Source organism: Zychaea mexicana (assembly GCF_025766255.1).
Source record: "Zychaea mexicana strain RSA 1403 chromosome Unknown BDB00scaffold_10, whole genome shotgun sequence".
NCBI classification, from domain to species: domain Eukaryota; kingdom Fungi; phylum Mucoromycota; class Mucoromycetes; order Mucorales; family Lichtheimiaceae; genus Zychaea; species Zychaea mexicana.
Genome location: NW_026516673.1, coordinates 274,062 through 300,590, shown reverse-complemented (window position 1 = coordinate 300,590; position 26,529 = coordinate 274,062). Strand labels below are relative to the sequence as shown.

General features: G+C 42.8%; 9 protein-coding genes across 9 annotated transcripts; 2 read left to right on the top strand and 7 right to left on the bottom strand.

The window, feature by feature from the left end:
- Positions 1 to 1,128: 1,128 nt before the first annotated feature.
- Positions 1,129 to 3,110, bottom strand: BDB00DRAFT_805507 (transcription elongation factor S-II). Its single transcript, XM_053122193.1, has 6 exons — positions 2,972 to 3,110; positions 2,496 to 2,555; positions 2,243 to 2,381; positions 1,907 to 2,137; positions 1,351 to 1,766; positions 1,129 to 1,256 (listed from the first exon to the last, which is right to left on the bottom strand). Exons 1-6 carry the CDS (start codon positions 3,044 to 3,046, stop codon positions 1,248 to 1,250), a joined length of 930 nt encoding a protein of 309 aa, XP_052983479.1. The 5' UTR covers positions 3,047 to 3,110; the 3' UTR covers positions 1,129 to 1,247.
- A 251-nt stretch (positions 3,111 to 3,361) lies between these two features.
- BDB00DRAFT_19860 (uncharacterized protein) lies at positions 3,362 to 5,132 on the bottom strand. The gene is made up of 5 exons (XM_053116439.1): positions 4,925 to 5,132; positions 4,747 to 4,843; positions 4,333 to 4,645; positions 3,941 to 4,232; positions 3,362 to 3,818 (listed from the first exon to the last, which is right to left on the bottom strand). Exons 1-5 carry the CDS (start codon positions 4,949 to 4,951, stop codon positions 3,504 to 3,506), a joined length of 1,044 nt encoding a protein of 347 aa, XP_052983478.1. The 5' UTR covers positions 4,952 to 5,132; the 3' UTR covers positions 3,362 to 3,503.
- A 3,305-nt stretch (positions 5,133 to 8,437) lies between these two features.
- BDB00DRAFT_19807 (uncharacterized protein) lies at positions 8,438 to 9,788 on the bottom strand. Its single transcript, XM_053116437.1, has one exon. The coding sequence runs from the start codon at positions 9,549 to 9,551 to the stop codon at positions 8,667 to 8,669; it is 885 nt and encodes a 294-aa protein (XP_052983477.1). The 5' UTR covers positions 9,552 to 9,788; the 3' UTR covers positions 8,438 to 8,666.
- Positions 9,334 to 10,931, bottom strand: BDB00DRAFT_805450 (uncharacterized protein). Its single transcript, XM_053122192.1, has 2 exons — positions 10,616 to 10,931; positions 9,334 to 10,315 (listed from the first exon to the last, which is right to left on the bottom strand). The coding sequence occupies exons 1-2, from the start codon at positions 10,907 to 10,909 to the stop codon at positions 9,620 to 9,622; spliced, it is 990 nt and encodes a 329-aa protein (XP_052983476.1). The 5' UTR covers positions 10,910 to 10,931; the 3' UTR covers positions 9,334 to 9,619.
- A 1,658-nt stretch (positions 10,932 to 12,589) lies between these two features.
- BDB00DRAFT_757188 (phosphatidylethanolamine-binding protein) lies at positions 12,590 to 13,256 on the bottom strand (the record flags this gene model as incomplete). The annotated part of the gene is made up of 3 exons (XM_053118967.1): positions 12,590 to 12,862; positions 12,958 to 12,994; positions 13,060 to 13,256. Coding segments are annotated over 3 exons (507 nt in total), but the record flags the coding sequence as incomplete, so codon positions are not given.
- A 1,007-nt stretch (positions 13,257 to 14,263) lies between these two features.
- BDB00DRAFT_868664 (uncharacterized protein) lies at positions 14,264 to 16,122 on the top strand (the record flags this gene model as incomplete). Its single annotated transcript, XM_053126495.1, has 7 exons — positions 14,264 to 14,290; positions 14,379 to 14,621; positions 14,705 to 14,839; positions 14,932 to 15,027; positions 15,113 to 15,413; positions 15,531 to 15,678; positions 15,774 to 16,122. 7 exons carry the CDS (start codon positions 14,264 to 14,266, stop codon positions 16,120 to 16,122), a joined length of 1,299 nt encoding a protein of 432 aa, XP_052983474.1.
- Positions 16,123 to 17,165: 1,043 nt separating this feature from the next.
- Positions 17,166 to 17,903, bottom strand: BDB00DRAFT_805434 (uncharacterized protein). Its single transcript, XM_053122191.1, has 2 exons — positions 17,711 to 17,903; positions 17,166 to 17,627 (listed from the first exon to the last, which is right to left on the bottom strand). Exons 1-2 carry the CDS (start codon positions 17,778 to 17,780, stop codon positions 17,491 to 17,493), a joined length of 207 nt encoding a protein of 68 aa, XP_052983473.1. The 5' UTR covers positions 17,781 to 17,903; the 3' UTR covers positions 17,166 to 17,490.
- A 455-nt stretch (positions 17,904 to 18,358) lies between these two features.
- BDB00DRAFT_868662 (uncharacterized protein) lies at positions 18,359 to 19,060 on the top strand (the record flags this gene model as incomplete). Its single annotated transcript, XM_053126494.1, has 3 exons — positions 18,359 to 18,583; positions 18,673 to 18,861; positions 18,947 to 19,060. The coding sequence occupies 3 exons, from the start codon at positions 18,359 to 18,361 to the stop codon at positions 19,058 to 19,060; spliced, it is 528 nt and encodes a 175-aa protein (XP_052983472.1).
- Positions 19,061 to 19,302: 242 nt separating this feature from the next.
- BDB00DRAFT_868661 (Alpha/Beta hydrolase protein) lies at positions 19,303 to 21,041 on the bottom strand (the record flags this gene model as incomplete). The annotated part of the gene is made up of 3 exons (XM_053126493.1): positions 19,303 to 19,656; positions 19,761 to 20,565; positions 20,680 to 21,041. The coding sequence occupies 3 exons, from the start codon at positions 21,039 to 21,041 to the stop codon at positions 19,303 to 19,305; spliced, it is 1,521 nt and encodes a 506-aa protein (XP_052983471.1).
- Between the last annotated feature and the right edge of the window lie 5,488 nt (positions 21,042 to 26,529).

Sequence of the window (26,529 nt, the reverse complement as noted above, 5' to 3'; positions counted from 1 at the left end):
AATTTTTTGAAAAATGGAGCGTCGGCAAAAGCGCCGTGACACCAGCGTACCATGTGAGAATTTTTCAATGGTGTAAGAATTAATCAGCTATGTGTGTCTACAACATAATGTTCCCTTTACTCTACATGTGCCTCCCTTCTAACGGCCACCGCACATATCCTACATCGTCTCATATTAAACAAAATACACATCAAACAACTTTTGATTAAGTGCTAAACAGCATATATTTCGCACGCCGATGGTTGTCCCGGACACGCTCTATGTTTCTCTAACTTGTCCTGGCTTGCGTAAGATCATACTGTATATAAACTATCTTGAAAACAGATAAGCGACATCACAAAGGGGCAATCGTAAGTGCTGTCGCTGTTGTTGACTGATTTCAGTACGCCATCTCAATCATACAATACCGAACTCGGAAAGAGCTTTGAATACACTCTGTGACAAAATAGATAAAATACCTTTTTCTTATTAAGCACTATATTGTTATGTATGCCGAAGAAGTAATTTAGCTTTGACCCTATGAACCAAATCTTATCTGCATCGTGCTATTCTTCTACTGTATTTATCGTCGCAATTTCTCGCAAGAACTGTTGAATTTGAGGGTATCTCTTTGCTGCTTCTCAAGTCTATCCACAGAACTCTTGTTGGTGAGGATACAGGAACACGGCCAGTAATTGGTGCGAGGTATTGTGCTCTGTTTCAACAATACAGATCGTTTAACTTGGTCATTTCTAGCAAACATTTGTTTTAAGGCGTTTCTGATTGAACTATAGGCCTATTATTGCTATTGAGATTATAAAAGTTACCCATCATCACCCATATTTGGAGCCTCAAAACCACACAATTGATTGTACAATCTGCGCTACTTTATGCGCGTGTAAGCGTATGTGTGGGTCTTTGTGGCAAAGTAGTGGCACAGTGACCGCTCTTAATGGAAAATGGCACACCCACGTACTTGCTTGACATTGACTGTGAAACATGGCCGTTAAGTTAAGGTACCGGTAATCATAATGTCTTCAGTGTCCAAGACGAAACTGGATCCCACCATCTTCGTCAAGGAGCCTACATTGTAGTTCGATGTAGGATTTGAAAGGTGCAGCACAATAGCAAACATGCCGTCAGATCAGTGATACTTGTTATGTGTGAGGTGATTTTTATTAGCGTTTGCGCATCATGCTTAAAGAAGAAGATGAAAAAATAAGAACATAAAAAGCGTGGGGTAACCGATACTAATTTGGAAGCTTGGATCAACAAAACTACGTGGAGGATTTACAGTTTTGGAGTCAGTATAACCACACACTAGCATATATACGCGCATACCCATACAAACAGACACCCCCGGCTTCTTACCTTCCAGTGGTTACCACATGAAACACAGGTGACAAATGTGGTCATCGGCTCATCAGCACTGCGAGTCTGCATCTGGAAGTAAGTGCACCTCCGACCTTTGCACTTGCCACACATGAACATGTCCGTTTCAGCTTGAGCCGAGCCAGCGCCTCTCGCGTTGAACAGTGCCTCTTCCGCCAGCTTTCTGTCCCGTGCCTTGGACTCTTCAGAGGCCATGTCCTCTTTGCTCATGGTGCACAGCTTGTGTACAGGCAATTCGCCACTGACGACGCTTTCCCGCAATCCAGGGTTGCTTTTGCTCTTTAGATTGAGTGCTAGTGATCGTACCTTGTTCTTGTAACCGTCATTGACACCTTGGAATTCATGGAATACCGCCTTTTCGATTGCCATTGCTCTCTTGAGCAACAGTTCTGAATCTGCAAAGATTGTTTCCCCACACCCCGCCATTGTTTAATTTTTTTGTGCAACGACACATAGTATGGTTTTAGACACGCACACGCACGCACGCACGCACGCACGCACACGTGTACCCACGTATATTAGAAAAGGTACGTACCTGCATAACTGCCTAAAGCAACTGCACCATACATTAGCTCAACGGTCTTATCTCTGGGACCGCTGCCGGTGGATTCGAATTTGATCTCGTCGGATTTAATTGTTCGAGGAGGTCCGGATTCCGTCGTGGGTGTTTTCGGTGATGACGCTGCGGACGTGCGTTGCGAGTTAGCGTTGGATGATGGCGACGTTGTTGAGGTGGTTGTGCTGTTAGAAGTTGCTGGTGCTGCTGCTAAGTTCAAAATGCAAATTAGCCTCTCTCTCTCTCCTTTGATTTGAAGCTTATCTAACTATGAACACAAAAGGGGAAAGAAACCCAAAGACCCAAAAAACTTACGCTTCGTGGCGGCTGATTTCGCCTTGGTCGCCAAGACAACATCATCCTTCCATTTTTTGACGATATCTTTTGCCTTTTGCGAGATAGCAACATCGGCATTGGTTCTCAACTTGCCCAAGATTTTGCCAACGTCCGTTTTCTATTATTACAATCGAAACATTTACGTGTTTTTAACTGTTCCATTTGAAAGCATGTCCTGTCCCTTTCAAAACCCCAAGATATATCAACGGAAAACCTATTTTCTTGATCATACCCGAAGCATATCCTGGGTAGCCGTAACTTTGCCCAATTGGTTTAGAATATCGAGAATGTCCTAAGAGAAAGTTTAGATACGGGATAAGTGATGAGACATTTTCCACAAAAGGTATAGCAACTGAGCGAACAAAAAATTACGAGGGACTACCAACATAAAGGATCTCAACAAAGCCAAATCGATGACACTCGGTCGGAAAATTCAAAGATCCCTCAGTAGTAGTTTGTTTCCTTGACACGGTGTCAAAGCAACTCAATTCCTCACTCTCTCTCGCGAATCACGGTGGGATCCTTTTCATTAAGCATGCGTGCCACTGTCAATGCGTGCTAGGAGCCAACCACACACACATACAAAGAGGGGAAAGAGAGAGAGAGTGAAGGAGAGCCCTAAATGTTTGCAACAACAACAACAACACCGTGTCATGGAAAAGAATAAAAGACAAAAAGAAAATGTTGAATCGAAACAAAAAGTCTTACCTGTGGACTTCCATTATCAATAGCCTTTTGCAAAGCGCGTTTGGTTTTGATAATGTCCTCTGTGCTGGTTGCCATGTGCGATTGCAAACGATAAAAAAAAAGGGCTTTTTTTTTGCCTGATTGTTGTCTGTGATTAAAATAGCCAACAGCGATGAAAGTACAAGAATAATGCATGTCTCGTTTTGTAATTGATTCAGACAGCGTAGCAATAATTTAAGACGACTGTTGTCAACCATTCATTATGCTTATTGAAGGACCATTATAGATGGCCTGTGGCTGTTGCTTCAAGCTGTATTGATATGACTTCATCCCGGAAATTGGCTCGTAGATCCACGGCAAGCCTATTGACGCAATGTCAGCTCCTCTTCCAAATAACACCAGTAGCATCTATCATACCCTGCGTATATACTTTAGTCAGAGGATAGCGAACACAAAATGTACAAAAAGCAACAAACATAAAGAGGCAGTATATTGACTATTGCCAGACATATTACAAAAGTATGCAGGGACCTGCGAGATTAAAAAAAAAACACTACGGAACAGTTTTGCTACGAGTGTGTACTTTTGCAGCAAGCCTTGCTGAAGACCGTAGATTCATCCTGAACGTGCCAGACTTGTCGCCATCATCTTCGTCGTTTGCCTTTTTCTTCTTGTTTGCCGACTCACGAGAGCCGGCTTTCTTGCAGCTGTCGAATACATGCGGGCTATGTGTCCGAAATGCTTTCTCCACGCGACCATCTGATCCACGCTTATCAAAAAGATAGTGGGCCTTTCCCTTATCATCAACAATATAATTTGGATCTTGCAGTTGGCCAGACTCAATCAGTAGTCGATAGTAATTGGAGCACTAACTCAAAAAAGAAGAAAAAACAAGGAGGAGCTCGTACCACTACTGAGTTCCCCAATTTTTTTTGTATATTATGGTTTTGTGCGGCATCAAATCGTTATAAGCACCACGTAAAAGCGTACCTGATAACCTACACGACCAGGAATAGCTGTTGAGAAGATCCCCCATTGACCATTGGGACCTACTTCTTCTAACCTCTTAAAGAACAGCTGCTTTTCTTCCTCTGTCCAAGGACCTTTCCTTTGCTCTTCGCCTGGCGCATTGAATCGATAGTAGTAGCTGTTGGGATTTTGTTCGATCATTCGAAATGCTCTGATTCTCGCTTGGGACCAGCCTTCAAAGGCCTTATTTGGACTCTCTTTGATTTGCCGCAATGCATCATCCAGCGCTAGCCTCCCAATCATGCGGGAACGCCTAAAAATTATAAAAAGTAGCAACATCGTTAGTTTCATCCTTCACCTATTGTCCCCCGGTTTCTCCCACGAACTTCAACACTTCTTTTGTCCCCTCTCACTTTTTGGAGTCACGCTTGAAAAACGCGGTCGTATTCTCAGAAGGGAGCGGACGTGTAGTGAGATGAGGGCCGCTACTAGCAATAAGAGATACACTCTTTGTAGCAGCTTCCTGATGGTTTTGCTGTGCCGGGGAAGGTTTGATGCGCTGTTGTGGTGATTTCAACTTCTGTTTCGCTATAGCTGCCTGCTGTTGCTGCTGTACAGCAGGCTGCTTCCCAATCACCTTCTGTTGGTCTTGCGTAGTAGATGGTGTTGCTGGCATAGATGAGCGTCTGCTATCTATTATTGATGAATGCCTGCTTTCTAACATTGCTACAGCATCACAAGAAGTATGTTCGATTAAGCTATTGTTTTTGCAGTTACTGAAAAAAATAGTCCAGCTACAATAAACGTATCTGCAAGGATGTACTTACGTGTTACACTGTTTGAAGGTCGCAAAACTGCTGATACAATGCGACGGATCCCTTCAAGATAATCAGGTCGATTCTGCAGTCGCTTAATCACTTCGTCCTATTACATTTTTTTGTTAAAGATTACAATCACCCAAATGTAATACTCGCCCCCCTTCAAAATAATAGTTTGGTTAAATACCTCGCTACACGCACAATCCATCAGCATTACATCTACTTCCTCCTGTGTCAAGTCGTTAAAAAGTTCTTTGATCTTTGACGTCTTTCGCTCTCTTTCTCGGTGCAGATATTCGAGTACTTGTTGCTGTTGGCATGGATCAGATACTCTTTTTTTTGCGGATAACAACAAATGAATCTTCGTTTTGATTTTGCATATATTAGCTGAAGCAGCACATTATACCTTCCACTTCCTCCTTGCGTCGTGTCAAATCCTTGTTGACGGTTCTGCTGTTAACGCGTATTAAAAAAACCTTTCTCACTTTGATTTCTTAAGCTCTCGATTAAAAATAAAAAACTTTACGTGGTCTTGATCTGCTCCACATGGTGATGAATGATTGTGTGACAAAAAGTCATTACCTATAGGAATGTCATGAATGGTGCTTTAGAATTGATTACGCTTAAAAGAGGTATCTCCGTTATTTTTTTTTTATCGGAGTGCGCGGAAGGATTATGCTGATAAAGTAAGAGGAATAGTTACCGTGTTCCGAGGAAGAGTGAATGGCCTGCGAACTGCTAACTGTGGCTACCGCTGGTTTCTTTGTGCGTACCATACTTATATGTGGTAATAAAAAATAAAAATAGAGGGCGCTTCTCAACAAGTGTGTCAAATGTGATGGTATGCGGATGTGTAAGTCACAGGAGGCTGTTGTTGCACATGAATAACTGTCATGCGGACGTGTTATTTCTTCTGCGGGTATGATATTGGCGATGCACATATATTGTGATCTATCTACCTCAACGATAGACCCGCATTGACGGCTCTATAATAGATACAACAAAGACTGTTCCTTTGCTTTTACTAAACATAAACATTGGCGACGTTACTCTCGTTAACACCTTTTATGTTCATTGCTAATATCATATGGAGAGACTATAACCTCCAGTTTTATAAGTTTAACAGATACCTACACCACCTTCTCTGTTTATCTTTGTCCATCATCCTCGTCCAAACATTTAGACTTAGATTTGACCAAGGCTGGTTCATTGACCGGACATACATACGAAGTTTGCACTTATATAAGATGACTGTACCAAGAATGGAGCCACTTGAGCAACAATCCTTTCAACCTGCACCACACCAGGCCGGTTGGCACCATATTTTTATAATCTGCCCAAGACCATGCTATGTAATAATTTGCACAAGTCAGGATATGAGGATTAGTAGCGTAAGTGCATGCTTTTCATGATGCCGGAGACTTTCATTAAAGTTAGATAAATCCAGAGCACCGGATCAGCGTCCAAAACAACGAAGAAACTTTGCCTGGTCGACACGATAGCCCACTTTGCATTGTTTTCAAATTAAAAGAACTCTTTTAAGTAATCGAAAGTTTACATAAACTTGTATGATTGGGACCAAGACCCAGTAAAACATCAAGCACAAGTCTGAATTCAAGATTGTAATTTGTTGCTCATTAAAAAGCCTTTAAACATTCAGCGGAAAGCGCCTACATGGTCAATGGAATAGCCAGTCACTACTGATTTCACGAAATGAGATACGTTTGGCCTACACTACCCCGCATCTTATCCACTACTCATCACACATGCTGCTTACCTTAGTGACAGAGTCTTGGTTAGCCCCGTGTTCGCCAGTATGGCGGCCCAATGCAGAGTACAGTACTCATCGACTGACCAAAGTACTGCCTCCTGTTACTACAAAGAAAAAAAATCCACCTAAGCATAATTTACGTCTGACTTGACACCCTCGCTTACATCCGCCCTCCTCGCTCCTCATCCTACTTTCTCTATTAAAATTGGTACATCCACCAGCCGATACCCCGCGCAATCCAGAATACGCCGCCTTGAAGGTGCACCGCTGCTCAGGACCATTTTACGGTTGAAAGAAGAAGAAGAGGGTGTAAAGAAGAAAAATGGTGAACGTAGCAAAAAGATAAATATAGCAGAGAGAGTTTCAAACTGAGAGGCAAGCCCTTCCCCAGCGTCCACAAACCCACTTGGGAGTACACAACTACGCGAGTAACTCAAACAGCAGAAGGTTCCCTTGATGGTGTAAGAATGCCCCAGGAGCAGCCAGCCACGGTCAGAGATGCAGGACTAGCCACACTTGGAGCTCTTGGTAATAAGATAAAAAGAAAGGCTTCGCAGCCACTGGTCGCCGGACAAGTAGGGATTCGTCCTCTCTTACTCTGAATACTCGTAGAGGGCATATACTTGGAGCCGGTTACGGTTTAGGACCACTAGGCATGCTCATATCAGCCCGCCATGCACTGCGGATCCAAAGGCGGCCAACCCTCAAACCCGCACGCTCGCTGCACACTTTGGGCAGTCTGCTGACATGAGATGCCCTAAAAGAAAAAGTAAAAGGGAGCGAACAAGTGATCCCAAGCAGCATCGCGTGCCTGCAAGTATGAAAAAGAAAGAAAAATAATAATTATTAAGAACACGTTATCAGAATTTACCAGAAATTAAGATTGAAGAGAAAGCAACCATTCAAAAGTGTTCTGCGTCTCTTACCTAACGTTTTTTACTGTTGATCAGGGGCAGTTTGAGTCGTACCCCAGACTTTCGGAAGGCTCTTGTGTGAAGCAAAGCTCAATGGCAATGTTTCGAGCAAACCGGGCTTCTTTTGCAAAAAAAGCCAGTTGTAAATGCTTGAAAACGAAAGTAAATGCCATAATGATTAACGTTTGTTTCTATTTCAAAAGTGCTAACAAGTGCTAAAGCTACGAAATCTCTTTATACATACTTGTTGTCGTTTTGCGGGCTACAACTGTTGATTGCTGTCCTGTATACTTTGTGAGATGTTGATTTGGTGCAGAGCAAGCACCTTTTTGCAGGTGAAGGTGCAGAGCACACACTGGAAAATACGCGCTAGAAACACGTCACAGAAATTCAGCCCCGCTGTGACGTCATCTAATCTCTTATGATATTGCTACTGTGCACCTTTCATCAAAAGAGCTATAGAGAAAGAAGTTTTCGAACTTAAAGAAGTTGCCTGTCATTGTCTTGAGTGCCATTTCCAAGCAGTGCTTGAATGTTTCACAACTGCAAGGCAGCTCCGCTTACTTTTTTAGCAGAAGGATTGTTCGGTACAGAACTCAGCAAGCAGGTACCCTTTTGACCTTTCACCAAGATAAAATCAAACAAGGTCACCATACGAGACCAAGCACGAATACGTCAGGCATGGCTTTAAATACAGTTATAGAATCTTAGTTGCTAGTCGTGCCATTAATAGCTTTTTGAAAGAGCCTTTTCTCCATCGATTCGTGTTCTTTCGAACAGTAAATAAACATATGCATGCTTTTTAAACGGCAAAAAACAGCACTAGATAGCAAACAATATATGCTCCCGTTTTTTTCTCCCCCATCTGCTAACATATGAAGTATAGGCGGAATACGTTAGAGAGATTTCACGATAAAGAAGAAACCTCGTGATAATAAATAAGATAAGAGCATAAGAGATGCGATACCAGAATGTTTGTGTAGCAGAGATTGCGAATTCTTTTTTTTAAAAGTCCGGACAGATTAAGATTAAGAAACACATAGAACTTTTTTTTTACTGATAATTGAATGATGCCAATACACTTCTAGTTGGTAAATTTGGTTGGGGAGAAAGATGGATGAGTCGAAAGAAAGAATGCATATGTACAATGAGAAAAGAAAGAGATGAAAAAAAGAAAAAATAAACACATAGAATCAATAAACAGAAATATGGACATTGAAGGAAGAAAAATAATAAAGATGGGATTAAAACAGATCAAAGAGTTGACCTGCCCCACAATCTGCTGCTGACATGGTAAAGTCGGAGGGTAGTAGGAGCTCGTCCTCCTCCATCTTCACAATAAGGTCATCCTGCTGGACTGCACTGGACGGTAACGAAGGAGAGGAAAGAATGGTGATGGCGTCATACGTCTTGAAGTCGGGCGTCGGAAGGGTGGTGGTGGTGGTGGTGGTGGTCGTCGTCGTCGTCGTTGTGGGTTTCTTGGGCATAGAGGAATCCGACTTGTCGGCAAACAGGGACATGTCGCCTGCAGGAGGGAGCATGAAGGAATCAAAGTGATCGACGTCAAAGTCGTCTGGCAGCGTTCCAAAGAATGTAGAAAATGCAGGTGGACTTGGGGTACATGCGGACGAGCTGCTGATGGTGGTGCTTGACTCGTCACCGCAGGAGCAGGGTGTAGAGCGATTGTTGGTGCTGGCTTCGCAGCATTCTTTGGTACTCATCATCTTGGGCGAGTACGGAGGCGTGATCATGATTGTATCTTCGTCTTGTTCTACCATCGCATCGTCGTCGGAAGTTGGTTCGTCGGCCAGCGAGAAGCAATCTCCAAAGTCTAATGATGCTGTTGTGCCGCTTGTGCATGACTCGGCGGAGGGTACCTTGCAGTATCCGGTGACAGCTGCTGTGGATTGTTGTTGTTGTTGTTGTTGTTGTTGTGCTTGTTGTGCTTGTTGGCTGTGCTGATCTTGCTGTGCATACCATGCATTTTGTGCTGAGAGTGCAGATGCAGTGAGTGGTGTAAAAGTCGTAGGCGTGGTCGGAACTTTGAGTGTGGCCTGCATAAGCGGAGCTTGCGGCACAGGGACGGATGGTGCACGTCTTGAATTCTTGCGCGGATGAAGCGCAGGCATGTAGCGCGTACGGTATGTATCAAGCGCTCGTTGCAACAGGTTCTTTCTACCCGCCAAATGTCGCTGGTTCAACCAAGCCTATTATTGACCCCGTGCGAAAAGAACCATTTAGCCTTTCCATGAGCTTTGTAGTATGCAAACGTCCTGTCCCTCTCAGCATCCGGATACGTTACCAATTTCCATCCCAATTCGTTGCAGAGCGACTCCTCCAACCATCGGGTAGTCGTCTGTGCAGCAGGCTGACTGACAATCATGGCTCGCGGGAACACGCAATTGGCTCTGCGAAACTCGTATGGAATCTCTCCCAAATCCATTCCTTCCACATTGATTTTGATTCGCAGACGCACACCGCCATCCTCTATCACCAATGTTTTTGGATGGTTTGCCGGCTTGACGATCGCCGCTGCCAGTGTCGAAAGCGGAGCTCCTGCTTGTTGTTGCCCAGCTGATGTTGTTGATGATGCTTGTTGTTGATGTTGTTTCACCGTGCCAGTAGACTCCGAGGAGAAAGGCTCGTCCTCGCGATTCTTGCGTTTGCGCAGTGTGCCCTTGAGCAGCTTTTCTTGTCGAGCCACGCGTCGGGAGCGCATGCTTGGGTAGCGGTTGCGATACGAGTCGACCGCGCGTTGGATCAGACCGCGTTTGCCTGCAATCTCGCCAGCATTCAACCAGGCCAGTTTCCATCCCAGTATATTGCACTCAGTTTCATAGGCCCAGCGGTTGCCGCGGTAGGTTTCCTTGGGGAGGTTGGCTCGAGGATAAACCTATTGAGCAGTGGAAAAAGTTAGACAGGCCCCGCCAAACAATAGAAAATGAGTGAAAAAGTTTTTCTTTGGTTTCCATAGAACAAAAAGAACGAAACCGGCCCCGTTGCACAAAAGCTCCCTCGCACTCCAAACCCAAAAAAAGTGCACTCCGCCTCAACGCGGGGTAATTGCCCAGCTTGGGCGAATAAAGCTTTAGCCGCTGGCTTGTGACTTTCGGGATCGGATCGTCCGGAGAGAGTGCACGTGTCGGAGAAATATTTTTTTTTTTTTTTTTTTTTTCGGTCGTTGTGTACTTACACAGTTGTCTTCTTTAAACTTTGGGTCAACCGTTTCAAGATCGACCGTATGGATATCCGTGCGGATGTTGTAACGCTTGAGCGTCCGATTATGCGAGTACACAAACGAGACCCATTCAACGCCATCGCGCATCTCTGCCACCGGCTCCTGTCTGGTCGTGGGCGCGATAGCGACCTCAGCTTTAGCGCCCGCTGCTGTTGGTGCATTGGATGAAGAGGATGGTGACGATGCAGCAGCAGCAGCAGCAGCAGCTGTCGAGGGCGAGGATGCTTGTTGTAAGGCTGCTGTGGTCATGGCAGACGCCAGTGCATTCGCGATTGCAGTGGCAGTGGCAGTGGCAGTGGCAGTGCTTGAGTTTTCGTGATCATTAGTCATTACATTGTTCGTTGTGGTTGTGGTTGTCTTCTTGTTGGATTCATCAGTCTTGTGTGTCGTGGTGGTGGTGCTGTTGTTGTTTGTGATGTTTTTCTTCGTGAGGTCATTGTCATTACTGTCGTGGTCGGTTTTTCTGCGTTTGATTCTTGAGATGGTATCTTCGATTAAGAGAATCTGTTCGGGCGTCAGTTGGCTCAGAAGCGACTCTGCTTTGGATGGCATGTTGGCGAACAGATCTTTAAGGGTGAGACGGGACGACATTCATAACACGCTGGGAGTGGGGAAAAGAGTGGGGAGTTTCTTTTTATTGGGTGGTCAATGAAGATAAAGGGAAGAAGAAGAAGAAGAAGATAAGAGAGGAGGATATGGATGAAAAAGCCCAATACTAGAATTGCAGATGGCAATGCAAACAAATCTAAAAGAGCATGCAAATAGAGAAGCGGAGGATCGAAGGAAAAGAAAGAGGTTCTGAAGCTTTTAGTCTCGGGCTGCTTTAAGAATCCACCCCCACCCACCTAACGGAGTTTCCAGCTACGTTTGCCATTACAGGAATGAGCCGATGACGGTCTTTGTGTGTGTGACCCGCTTCAAGAAGTACATCATTCGTTTCGACTTTTAAAATAAGCGCCTATGCGACCTATCATGGAGACAAATTGGCCCTTTATCTTTTGTCTCTTATTGATCCTCGCATTCCTACCTACTACCCACTCTCTCTCCCTGCCCCATGGACATCTCATCTATGCCTTGTCATTACGCCCTTTCTGTAACCGACTTGGCGAACGAACCTTTTTATTTTGGGAGCCAGAGCCACAACAAAAAAAAAAAAAAAGAAAAAAATTGTTCCGTGAATGGCCGAGGCACCGTTTGTCCCGTCACTCTGAAGGAAGCCCCAAAAGGAAAGTGAGAATTTGGCATTCCGATAAAAGGTGCTAGGAACAAAGTTCAACAGGACAAAAGTAGCGTATGGGGCACCCATCATCATTCCCTCATCAGAGCGCACACCTCTGGGACATGTAGTAGAATGCCACGTGTGAAAACAAAATAGTCGATCAGGTACGCATAATAAAAAAAAGAAACCCTGCTGCTGGGTCCATGTGAAATCACCTCATCCCGCCCAATTATGGGAGGGAGCAGAAAGACCTCTTCGATTGACGCTTGCAAATCTTTTATTTTTCGCTTCCGCATCTCCCTCAGAAAGAACGGTTGTACAGGCTTGCCCAATCTTTTTTATATATTTTACCCGACGACCCAACAGAACAGACTGCTGACTGTATGCGGCGGTGCCGGATGAATAGTAGCCGGGGCCTCGTTTTGGCCTCATGCAAAAAGAATCCAATCAAAACCGAAATTGTTTTACCCGGTAAATAGTGTGCTTGTTTCATCTTTTTTTTTTTTTTGAATTCCTTCTGTATGCTTCTATGGGGAAAAAAAAAGGACACTCATAACGTTTAAATGTGCCATTACAGCTGGAAGGTATCGACTACTACTGCTACTACATCATCATCATCATCTTGGCTTGCGCACTTGGCGTAGGTGCTGCTGCTGCTCCATTGGCGCCATTGGTATGCATACTCGCCAATCCTTATATAAAAGCGATCATCAGAAAGAGTTCCGCGGAACAGGCTTACATAAATTGTATTTACCTTCATAGCCGTCTTCATGCTCAGCCCGCATGTACGTTGCAGCCACAAGCTTGAGGCTGTTGTCCTGGCTGAACTTTCCAATGTCAAAGTAGGCACGATGATGCACCGTGTCCTCCAGCACCGGCACAGTCGTCTGGTTCACTGCGCTTTGTTCGTACAGCGCAAACACATAGCGATGCTTGCCGCTGTTCAATGGCGGAGTGGGTCCGTGATAAGGCGTGTAATTATTCTCCGGCAGTGGATCTCGAATGCTGGATCCAGGCTTGCCACCTGCTTCAAACTTCTTGTTAGTAGTAGTTCTGTGGTATGGCATGCATTAGAGACGATAGAGTTACCTTCGATATTGGCGACAATCCAGTGTCTGACGAGAGGAACGTGTGCATCCGCATCAAACTATATTTTGCTCTTGTGAGACCTGCCTGCTACTGTGCGGGGTAAGACGAGGGCAAGTTGCTTACCAATACCAGCGTGTAGTGAGCGTCCATATTGGGCGCTGGGAACCAAATGTGAGGCGGATTAACGAGCTCGTGGGGCATCATCTCTTCGCCGTGCTCGATAACCTTGTCGCCGTACATGATCTTCAGAAACGAATAAGGTTCGAATTCTGGAAGCACTTTATATTTTAGATATAATAAAAAGAACAACCCCTTTGTGAGAAATGATGGATTTCATTTGCTAGCAATCACACTTTGTCTCTTACAGTGAGGAACGATCTCGGCTTCTCTAAGGCTGAATTTCATTGGCTCAGTAATCAATGTGTCCAAGGCATTAGCAGCGAGCTGGCTTCCAGCCAGAACAGCGGCCCAGATAGAAAGAGAGGCAAAGGATAGCTTGACCATAGTGAGTCAGTTCAAACGGATGGGCACAAACACAAGTAAACGAAGAAAGGACTTGTCTTTAATGTATCGAAAGAATAAGAAAAGAGATTCTTTTGCCGGTTCTTTTTTTATATATGTCATTGCTTGTGAGTTATTATCATCCGCACTGCATATATACAAGTTTAAGAAATGTTCCAAGCGCCTAAATTCCCCAAGCCTACTAAATTACGCGCACGAGTCTTGATTCAAATAACCCGACCTCTTCTGTTAGAATCTCGACGAAGAGTTAGCCATGTTTGTAGGGCAATCGTCACCGCTGCTATTCCAAATCCATATTTTAGCATAAGAATACTGACTGATCTTATTAGATTTGCATTATTAAAACTCTTAGAAAGCAGACAAAGGAGAAGCGCACATGAAGCGTAGCATTCACTAGTACAGCTCTCTGGAAACCGCTATAAGAATGTTTACTCGACTTGTCATTCAAGAACCTGTTTTAACCTTTTACTGTTACATGGGTTGGACAACTAGTCTCCGACAATAGGATGTCCCTTCTTTTGTGCATATGCACTTTTACGTATGGCCACCACTGACAACATAAGCACTTGTCTTTATGCAATAAATAAATCCCCAACACCCGATCTCGCGTTACGTTTGCTCCTTGAACTACCCTGGGTATGTTTTTGGATTCTTTGCCTATTCAGATCTCTCATGTTTTCTTTTCTGAATGTGGAAAAAAAAAGGAACACATTCTAGTTCATGACAATGATCCTTTTCAAGTATACATGGCGAGTCGTTTACTACAGCAAATTATGACCTTGAACACCTATAATGAACAGGTACACTTTTGTAGGCTTAAAGGCTCTGTAGCAGTTTCACGCAACTTCTCTACTCATACACATTTTTTAAATAACCACGCTCAAACAGAGCGCACAACAACACGAACTGAATGGTGCCAGACGCGCATGGATAAGCCGGCTTGTTGAAAGACTGATACCTGATCGATCGTGCTGCACTGCCTATTTGGAAGTATGTCACGCCATTCTCAAGGATTTCCGAAAACATATCATCGACAGCGACGAGCACACTGGATACACGTTGTTGTTGGTTTGGATACACAATGACAATAGTTCCCGATGGATCCAGTATGCACTTTCTGCAAAACAAGGGGTAAAGTGCTCAAGTGTGAAGAAAAGAAAAAAATAACTGGAGGAATAGGATTTATTGGCAGCACATTGCTAAAGGGTATATAGATTGACCTGGTTCCGTTGGTGGTATTGATGCTGGATATCGGAAAGACATGTAAAGCATTAGTGGAAAGCGATCGGGCACGTTACGATAGTGTGTCACAAGAGGGATGGACGTGGCTAGGTCGACATTTAAACCAGGTAAGATATCATAAAACACCGTGGAAAGCATGGCAGAATAAGAGGGATAGAGACACGTTGTAACGAAAAAGCTATTGGGGCTAACCTAACAGATATGTACCTTGTGGCTGGGTACTCATATAGCCGTAGCACGTCGTTCTTTAGCACTTGCCGGAGCAATACTACGTTATCACAAGCATCCGGATGCGGTAAGGAAAAAAAGGTTCCTCTTGCCCTGCTGATGATGGCATATAAGTACTGATATGTCATTTCCTTTTTTTCCTTACTGATTAGATACAAACTACTTTGACGTCTCTAGTCACTTACATTAGAGCGCTACATCAACATATGACGCGGATACAGCTATACTCCTTGTTTGAACCTGAAAGGACGGAATTCTTCTACAGTAATAGTAGTGGTGATAACAACGACAATGATGAAGATGAACAATTGACCGTGGACCGAGAATGTCTAAAGCAAGCGACTCAGATATTCTTTACTGCCATCGCAGCACTAGCTGATGTGACGCCAAACAACAGTCCGAACTATGATACTTTGAAAGGCTGCTTACAAGAGCTCGTTGACTATATTACATGTATGTTTTTTGATTCGATCAAAACTGTATTGTTACCTCTCCATCTCTCTCTCTCTCCCTATGATACCTTTACTCTTAAAGGAGAAAAGAAAAACTAATTGACTATAAACCCGCTAGTCTTTTGCCAGGAAACCGAAGATATCTTAGATATCTTATTTGAGCTTCATGGCAACAATGACGAAGATGCAGTCAATCTTCAACTCGATATCTTAAATCTGTACGAAAAATTAACAAGTCTTTCATCAGCACAAGGAAACGCTCAAGGGTAAGTATATTTAACTATGTAAATTCTGTTTTTCTATAAAAAAAGTTTTTTTTGAGCACTAACAATGCAGCCTCTCATTCTTTTATTTTACCAAGATTACACAATGATATTAAGCATATACTGGACACAGCTGGGATCAGTCCAAATCGACTGTTTTTATTTTTCTGTCAACGCACGGGCATGGATCACAGCCTGCTCGTTGACTTGTTGCTTTCCAATGAGACTGAATTTCTCCTCTTTTTCGTGCAGTATCTTAAATACGTGGAACGTAACCCAGAGATCTTTGTGTATGCATGTAATGATTTTGTTGCTGAGGATCATCCCAAAGAAGAGGTCACTGATATGCTAAGGGGCGTCATGGCAGTCTTACAATCAGGCGGATTCCCTTACAATCCCACTTATTTAATTAATCGTTTGACGAATGTATTAAAACTTCTAGAATAATCTTGCACAATAAACACGCATGATTTTTTCAATGTTAAAGTAGAGTAGTAGTACTTTCTCTCTCGAAAACTTGTGTAGTATGTATTACATGTGACTATATTGATACAGTGATTACTGTATCATATGTCTTTATACTGTATATGCGTATATACAGTACCAGAGCATGAATGAGTGGAAGAGCTAGTGCCACAGTGTAACTATCGGAATAGTCATTTTATAGACTTTGTAAGTCTCCGTTAACAGATCCTGGCTTCGCTAACCTAAGATTGGAATATATAGCAGAGTACTAAAACAACAGCCCCAATATCCATATATTTAGGCTTTCTTTTTTCGCTTCGCATATTGATGATTAACTAACAAACTATTTCACACGACTTTCTCATTATGAGGTTAATGCTCTAGCTCTTGTGAAGTTTCAATGTTAAGGTTCCTCCTGTTGAACCCATCATTTATCTGATAGCGACAGTTCCATTCGCCTGTATGGATCACAAGTATTCTGTCGCGCATGGACAGTGACTCTGTGTTCTCTGGCATCCAGTTAAAAAAATGCCTTTACTAATATCATGCATCTTGAAGTAGAGCTTCTTCTGGCATTGAATGATGCTGTTGTGGATATAAGTGAAGGTTTCTCCTCATTAATTCGTCATGATCATACACACGGTAAATATACCCTCCCTCCGCCCCTGTCAGGTTGAGGATCTCAGTCAACTACCTAAATCCTGCCGGGCGAAGTCGAGCTTTAGTTGTCAGATGCCTCACGGACTTGATCGCCCCCGCTGCCATCCAACCAATGGAAATTGATAACAGGTGCCATCACTGCTATCTTTGTTGTTATTTTTTGGTTCCAAGTTGCCGAGTTGTTTTGTTAGTCGTTGTTGCTGATGATTGAAAAAATCCAGTATTCGGTAATAATATTAATGGGAAAATGGAAATCTGTCAACTCCTAGTATCATTAATATACCTTATCGTTGTTGTCCTGTTCTGGTTATTCCTTTATTTCACTATGGTCTATTATGAAAGACTAAAAGTATCTAGAATTTGACGTTTTGACCATTTGTCTATCAATCGGCTTTACCAAACATCGTACGAATATCCCTTCGAGTTGTTCCGTAGATCTGACTGGGGACTCTTTTATTTCTACCCTTAGAGGTCACATAGATCCTTCATGATATTGTTTGTTGACAAGCGCTTTTTTTATTATGTTTCAAATGTTTACACTATCTTTTTGTTATTGAATATCCCGAGGAGGGGTTGTCGTATATACACATTATCCATCCGGCAGTATTATCCCATTACACTACAACCTTCTTGTGAGCCTTGTTGACGAACAACCCTGATCAAAGAGCTCGTCTTTGTCGTCGGCTCTATTTACTTTTTATCAACATGGTCGACAACAGTGACTGGTGATAAGGCCTCGGCTTGCAACTTTTCGTCTTCGGTTGCTGGGTATTGTTTTTCGAGGTGCTCAGAGAGCAGCATTCCTGTCGTCGCAAAGATCATTCCACCTTTTTTTGAAAGAATGTGAATTATATCTGAGTTCACTTGAAAATCTTCCGAGACGAATATTTAAAAAGTAAAAAGGACATACCAACGCCGATCATAATACGTGTACGTGGGCTAATGGCCTTGTAGGATCCCCACAACGATTTTCGCTGCATGTTTGTATAATGTCAAAATGGTTGAATAGCGGAGTCAAGCCAGGCTGTAGAAAAGAGAGCTGACAACATAAAATATGCACGCCAGATGGCATATCTGCAGCTAACTATGACAAGTCATGTGCTTATAATAGCGACCGTCCTTTGTTAAGCTATTTGCTATGATAGCTTGTAATTCTCTTTTCTAAGTAAAAACGAATTCGAATAGACTTTCGATCTGTTGGTCGGTCCTTTTCTTTTATCCTCTTGTCGTAATACACATATAAAGCGAGTAGCGTTTTCATATTAGCTTTGTAACGATTTATAATATTTTCGTATGAGCACTTCCCCCAAGAATAAGCTACACGATGTGTTGCTAGACAACATAGCAACTATGACAGTGTCGCGTGATCCAGGTGCTTTGCCTGAAATTAATTCAAGCAACACAAAGCGGGTCTCGGTTTCTATTATTTCTCTTCACAACTTACGATGCTACACAGACGATTAATACAATGCTGCATTGTCTCTTTATTAAGGTAGGCTCGCAAGTACCAAGAAACACAATGCATTGCTCTTAGCTTGATTTAAACTCTGCTCTCTCCATGATTAAAATTAGTTTTGTTGCTTTGTCGGCAAAACCGTGTAATGCCAGCACAACCACACCAAATTTTCATTTACGGGAGAAACGAGCACCACCGTTTGCTCAAGGCGATGAATCAATACCAAACCATCTCGGCAATTATACCCACTCACACGAAGACGTTGCTGAATCGACGTTTACCTGTACGGCCATTAGCGATTGCGACGTATGCACGCCATTTGAACAGGTATGCAAAAAAACATAGTACATACAACAAGCAACAAACGTCTGTTAAAACCCGATTAACCCACGCATATATGTATATATATCACACAGAAATCAGCACCTTATTGTATGGAGTATGGAAACAAGGAACGCATACGATGTGAATGGGATGATCCCGATCTAGCCGAGAACTTGCGAAACCAGACCACAATTTATGATTATGATGCTATTTCATTGCCCTCCTTTCGAGGTTGTCCGCACGTGAAGCGGATTGAACACTGGAAATTCATCAAGTTTGAGGTAATTAGTGGCAGTGGTAAATTTCTCTCCAAGAGGGCGAATGGTCTGATGGAATATGCATTTGCTTTTGATTTTTTAAAAATAGACAATCAATTTGTTGGTTGCTGTCGCTGCGGTATCATTGGTTTTGTGGAGACAAAGGAAATTGGCAAGGGAACAATATCAACGATTGGTACAAAGGATAGGCGTTCCTGTGTAAATAAAAAAGAATTCAATTAAGTTGGAACGGAATCAATGGGGTTGCAGAAACAAGTACGAGTAGTGTAGTAAGTTAGAGGGTGAAGCTGATTGTATGATAAATGGATGAGGAGGGTATTAGGGATTATAAAAGTTCTCTGTAGTTGTATAGTGGATAACGTATAAAGGATCTATATGTACAAGGAGCGAATTATTATGTTACAAAGTGTGGAATAGAAGCACACGGATGGAAAGTGAATAGTCTCAGTTGGACGTATAATCCGCGACAGTCTCAAGAATCTCTTGCTGCCATGCCGACTTGAACAGAAACCATCCGTGATCGAGACCAGCCATGACAGTTGAGCTGATACCGTTCCCGGCGAGATAATCATGGACGCGCGAGGAGTTGACAATGTTGTCATGTTCGGAGAGAAACACTTTGGTGGCAAGCGGCATGCGAATTGTGCGGTTTTGATGTTGACTCCTTCTCCTTCTAGACAGTCTTGTTTGTCTTGGCTGCTGGGGTGTTACATACAATGCGAGCTGGAACCAATGGAAATGTCGAGAAATGTAGTATGAAATGTACAGTTCGCTGGATGCAAAGAACTTGACGATAGACTAATTAGGAGAAAAAATCATGGATCGGTTATTAAGAACGAATAACGATAGATAGAGAGAAACAAGATTTTTATATACAAGATTTGGTTGAGATTCGGTCTTACCTCGCTAGCAGTCTTTGGTATACGATAAACAAAGTTGACGCAGATGTCTTTATAGTGCAACATGAAACAAATTGGATCGAGCATCACTACGCCAGCAACTGTCTTGGGGATATGTTGCACGGCCCACGATGTCAATGCAGTGCCCAAAGAGTGGGACACGTACACAGCATCTCGGAAGCCATGATGATGCAGCATGCGCTCAAGATCCTGTACAGCCTCTTGCATGCTTGGCACATCTTCGACGCATCGCATAGACACATACGGCTGTTCGACGCAAAACAAAGGAGCATCAATGTCGATAAGGTGGTAAACAAACTTGAGATAAGGCAGCAAACCAGGGCCGATGCCATGGATGAAAATGATCGGTTTTTTGTCGGTCCGCTTGCCTTCACGATACCAATATGCAACGCGTCCCGTCAAAGTTGATGTTGATGGTGTTGATGGTGCGGACGATGACCGTGCTGTTGCTGAGAATAATGTGGCGGATGCGGCTTCTGACGTATTCGACCACAATGATAACGCAGAGGGTATATCGGGACCGAACTTTTTGAAGCCCCAACAATGCATTAATATGGTGTTGAGATATGTCATGCTGATGATGAACAGATAGAATACGAGTGGGCGATGATATGCCTGCACTGGATCTAATGTAAGTCGAAACGCAATGATGTCTTCGTCGTAGCCGGGCGTGAAATTGAGTTCGAACTTTTCCGCGAAATGGTCGATCATCCAGTACATTTCGTCGGTTGCTGCTTCATCCTCAAGGACGCCTTCCAGGGGCTGCGCAAAGAATGCCCAAGCGATCCTTTTGATATCAAGAAGAACAATGGGAAAAAGGTTTGGGAAAAGGGGGAGATATTTGATCAGCCACACTCTTAACGATTTTTCCGTCTTTTTTTCTTCTCTGCTCTTTTTTTACCATTCTGCCAGATTTTCACGGCGAATTTCTTCGATCGTTGGGTTTTGCTCTGGATCGTGTGCTCGCATAAACCAACCGGACAGCCATTCTTCGACGTCGATGATATTGTTGATGCAGTTATAGTAAAGAGTCCGCCGTTCTTTGGGGCCAGGGTATACGGGTGGTAGAGGCGACTGCATTCGGTTACGCGTTATTTGAAAGAAGACATAGAATATAAGCTCACAACCAAGCCAGTAATAGAGCAAGGTGTCGATGGCAGGTGAGAAGGTGATGAAGAGTTCGTCGGTGGCGAGATAATATAGGTAATACATGAATGCTGCCGGTGCAACAGCAGTTTGCAACACGGCAATCGCATAGATCATGTTCCTCGCAATGAACGAGTCAGGTATCATATGTGTCGATCAATGTTTACGTTCAGTTGTAAAGCAAAAAGCTAAAGAAGAAGTCGTGTGGAATAAAAGGAAGAGACACAAATATAAAGAAAGGCACTTACGGCAAACTTCTTTCACATGCCGCAACCCCAAACCCTTTTCCAAGGGGCGGAGTAATAACTCTTTGGTATCTCTCGCGATGGTTGGTTGGAACTCCCCAGGAATCCTCTTTGACATAGCGATTAGCTGCAGGGATTGTTTTCTACAAGGAGCTTAGGTCGTGGCACTTTTTGGGGGATCACATGGTATACACATACCAACACAATACTACATATTGTGTATAGACACAGGAGAAGCTCGAGACACGAAAAATGTCAACAAGAATGTGCACATTGACGTCTTGTTGACAGGCGTCATTGCGGAACCCCATTCACTTTTTTTTATCTCTCTACATGTTGTACAACTTCTTTCATATGATCATGAGAAAGCAAGAACGCAAAAAGAAATCATCTGGGATAACGGCCGGGTTACCCGGATGATAACCACCGATTCCGCCCTGGCCAGTCGTCGTACAGTAGCGCCAGGGTTTGAGGCATACCATGTAGCAGCCAATCCTACAAGGAAGAATAAACATAGCCTGCATGATGTGCTGCTGTTGTTGTTATAACGATGCATTACTCTCTGATAGCACGAAACTACCCAATAGCACTAAGCACATACACCAATGAAACTGGTATTATTGTTGGGTAACTTTTAAACAGCATACTCCGCTACAGTGAGAACATACGGGTCAAGTTACATTTGAGCTTTAAGCTCTTCTAAACCGAAGCAATCTTTGCTGGCTAGGAGCTGTCATAATGCACAAAGCTGCTCGTACTTGAACAGCAACTGGTCATCGTCTTATATCTGCCTCTTGTTTATAAATAAACTAAATTTTGCATCGTTCATATGCAAATCGGTGTCTCGGAAGTCACGGCCATTGTCTGTTTTTGGAGACGGTTTTGACACTCCGTTAATATCTGGGTAAACGGAACATTTGTGCCGAAACATAACTAGCTTGCCGGTGATAGCATCACAGAGCACGGATCTGATCTGTTGTCAGACTGCTGTATCCATTGATGCCCTGGTGTGTGCGGCTTTACTACTGGGCCTATTTCATGTATTTGATGCTCCAAAAAAAATTATGTACTATGTTGACCGTTCAACAAATTGTCTCTTTCGCTCTTTCTATTTTCTCTAGCGTCAAAGCTCGTCACTGTCACTATTGACTTTACGTATTTTAGCCAGCAAATGTTGCCTTATATCACCTATTGAGCCATCGTTGATTATTATGACGAGAAGGGTCTGTCTTGTATCAGTACTCTTCTAAACAAACGCTATCTCTCTTAACGGTTAGAGCATTGTGATAAATTTTCACGATCTAAAGTCCGTGCTGGGGTGCATGGGGAAGGTGGTGCTATATAAATAAATACAAGCAATGACCAAGTAATAGTTGATGATGATCTAAAGTCGCAAGCATTATCGTACACTAGATAAATTACAGATGTCTAATATTGCTAAAATAAAAGGAAGATTACAGAGGAACATCTGTTTGCGTCGATCCAAGAGTTCAAGTATTCAGTTGCTACACTTTGGCCAAGACATTCGTCTCATCAGTTATCACAGCAGCGATTTTCTTGCTTATCATTGCAGATTCTTGAACCTTGGAGTGCCGCACGTTAAAAAATGATGAGAGAAGCTATCACTAGAAAAGAGGCATTAATGCAAAACCGTGCTTCTCTATGATTGAAATATGGTGTAGCGCTATATTTATTACTCGTTAAATTTATGTCGGAAAGGCCAGCAGACGAGGTTCTCCTGGGACTGTTTACAAGGTTTGCAGAAACACTTGACCGCAACAGCTATCGTTATCGAATTTTGCGTATCATACAAATATAAACGCTACCATAATGTTGAACTTACCAAGATTAGTCGAGCTAGTCAACCGGTGCTAATATTGAAATTATAGCGTCAAGTAGTATGTGTCCGGTGGAGGGAAACCAAAAATTAGGAGTACGCAACCTAATTAACTTAGCAAGTGATCCTTTCATTCGTCCATCAATAATAGTGTATCAAGGTTCCTGTGGTAAGCAACATTAGGGTCGAAATAAAAAAAAAGAAAAATGTGGCAGAGTGGGTAACTATAACTTCTACTAGCCTGACAATATATATACTTCGGTTTATAGTTAATACCTGCGAGCGAGCGCTTAGGATCAAGAAAGTGGAACGGCCGGCGGCCACGAGATCTACTAAGCATGTTAGCTTCTATATCAGAAGTACTTGCACCAACTAAAGCACATCAGGACGCAGCTGTACAACCTATCGGGCGTACCATGCCAGATTAATAACAACTTCCATATTATTAAAGCTGGGTATTTTGGTATATTTGATATGCTGATTTACCAGATCTCAGGGAACTTGCTGGATGTAGCGAATAGAAAGAACTGAACAACCAGCTATTTCCCAGAAGAAGGAGTGTGCAGCTTCTACCTCTCCCTTATTAAGTGGAAAAAGCGAATAGCAGAATGATCTTACTTAGATAGCCATTCTTCATGCTAGCTCTTACTAAACTTGTCTTTCGTTTCTTTCTCAATCGCTGCTTACTTAAACACAAAAGTGAAAAAATCGTCATTATATGATAGTTTGATGTAAAAGAATTGTGGAAATTGCTCAAGAGGAGCAACGATTCGTCAAACCGCCGGATGCGACCTTGAGTTTGTAATAACGCTATGTCCTCGATATTCTTTCATCCTTCTCGTTACGAAAACCACAAGCAGTAACCGGGAGCTCAAAGAAAAGGAAGTTGGCCAAAGGTGAACAACGCTAGTTTGCCAAAGTTGGCACAAGAGCCGAATACTTTTGCGAGTTTTTGGAGACGGTGATGGATGTCCTGAAAAAGACGATATGCAAGGGAGATTTCTGGTCATGGATAACGCTAAAATTCATGATACTGAGTTGGTTCAAGAGACTGCTTCTAAGCGTTGATTCCAAATTTTGCAATTTCCGCCTTATTCACCATTCTTTATATCCAATAGAAGAATTTTGGTCAAAGTCAAAAGCTGGTGTCAAGCGCGAGCTTTTGACCAAGGCTGACTCTTTAACTCCACGTATCGTCGCATCTGCAGCATACAGTTGTACCCCGGTTTTTGCAACCGAGGGTTTTCCGATTTTTTTTGCACAAAGTGAGGATTTGCAAGTAACGGGGTAAACAATTCTGCTTCAAATAGACACTGGATAAGTCATCCTATATACACTAACCCATTGTTTATCTGTTAGAGATGATGTACGATACGTTCTGTGGGGATTTCACACAGCTCTAAATGTTACTACTTGCATATATAAGACCGTTCTTTTATTGAAGCTGTCTAGTGCAGTAACCGTATCATTTTATTCCTCGATAATACGCAACAGATGCTTCTTTCAGTTGATATTGAAAAAATTGAAGCTGTTTTTACCCCGATAACGCGCAAATCGTATAAACTCATTTGCAAGTTGCAAATTTGCGAAACTACTAAGTTTTTTTGGATTTTTCAATAAAAAGTTGCAGATATACGAGGAATTGCAAATCCAGGGGTTGCAAAAACCGGGGTGCAACTGTACCAAGTTATAGCAAGCGATTAGGTGCTGGATTGAACATCCTAAATCTTTCTTTTCCCCAAATATTATGATAGTTATCTGTATATTTTACCCTAACTTGATATTCTTGTTATTTATCGTCCGCCATGTCTTAATGTAGCAGGCGCCATAATGATTCCTCATGCCATGTTGAAAAAACAAGGCGTCATCTTATATTTCGTGATGCGCCATGTTAATACTGTAGCGACGCCAAATCGAAAAAAACGTCGCGCCAAGTAAAAAACGCTCCCCCGCCATCATAATAATCACCCCACCACCATGTTGAAAAAAACTAAGCGCCATTATGAAATAAACCATCCGCCAATTCTAAAGAAAAATCCTGTAAGTTTTGTGCTTCCAACAACTATTTGTACTGGGCATTGTTTTTTTAAAATTGATGCCCATCTTGAGCTAATAAGCTGCGGCTGGAAAGACACCAGCGGAATAGATAACCAACTCAGATTGTAAAGAACATTCTCTTGCCCCGTCATGGTACCCGATGGAATTTGTATAATTAATTGAGCAGCAAGTACGAGCAATTTGAAAGAAAAATAACGTGGTAACTGCCATAATGAGATGGATAGCAGTTATGGCATTGTCTTCCGCATGGCTACAGTATATACTTTCAGTGAAAATCTTCTCTGCTTATTTCTCACTTTGTAAAACGAAAGAATATCCCAAACTAGTTGCTACGTACAAAACAGCTACGATGAACTTTTTCAATGTGAGCTTGAGAATAAACCCTGATTAACAAGAAAAGGAACCATTTGCCATGCTGGTCCATATACAGTAAACAGGATAAATTTGGCACAGAGGTATCTACTATGAGTGTCAGCGCTCCATTTTTATACGGTTTACATACATCATTGAGGTTTGGGCGATTACTTCCTTTTACAGGACTGTATTTAAAAGGACATTAAAGTGGTTTAGAGCAATCGGTTTTGTACCACTAAAGGGCTAGCAGTTATGCACTTGCGAAACACAACCGCTGCCCGCGCGAGACGTCGCACCACTCCGATTTAAAGGAGTGGGAAGAAACAATAGCATCGACGACCTGGTACTTTTGTCATTTGTTGAGTAAAGGCTATACTCGATGGACACCACTTACCGTTTGTAGCAGCGGGTACACAGAGACTTGAGATTTGTAATTGCATTTTGGGACGGAACGATTAACATGGTCTAAAAGGGCAATGATTGACAAACACTAGACTTTGGTTTCCCACTGACAAAAAGAAGTACGCTATGTAGTACAGAGTGTTTCTAGCGCCGAGGCATTGGGAAGTAACCAATGGACGATAGTTTCACAATGACATGCAAGGAAAGCCAAGCAAAACAAAAATTCCTTAAGCGTTTAAACGAAGATCCGAGACAAAATAAATTGATGATGGTTTCAGTCGGAAATAAGCGCCGTTTAGACCTGTCTTGATGGACGCGTTCTATATGACACGACGTGCGAATGAGTGAGTAAAGAAAAATTGATGACGCTGAATATGCACCTGCAGCACACAGCTTTCAAGGAAGCGTGGCAGTCTCTATGGGCCACTAAATTGTTGTGCCGCGCAACCATCTCTCGGCAATGTGTAATATATGGGAATTGAAAAGGAAGAGCGACAAAAAGCGCAGTCCGAAGCAGTAGCTTGAACAAGCTCCGCGCACGTCCCTTTGGGAAAAGCGTGTGCCCCACTTCGATTGGCTGGACATGAACAATAATTGGGACAACAGCGCGAAAATCATTCGATTTTTTTCGTTCTTCTTTCGGATTTCCCCACCCTTTTGCTATCGTTTCTAATTCCTCACAAGGAGAATATCCTTCTACTATAATTCG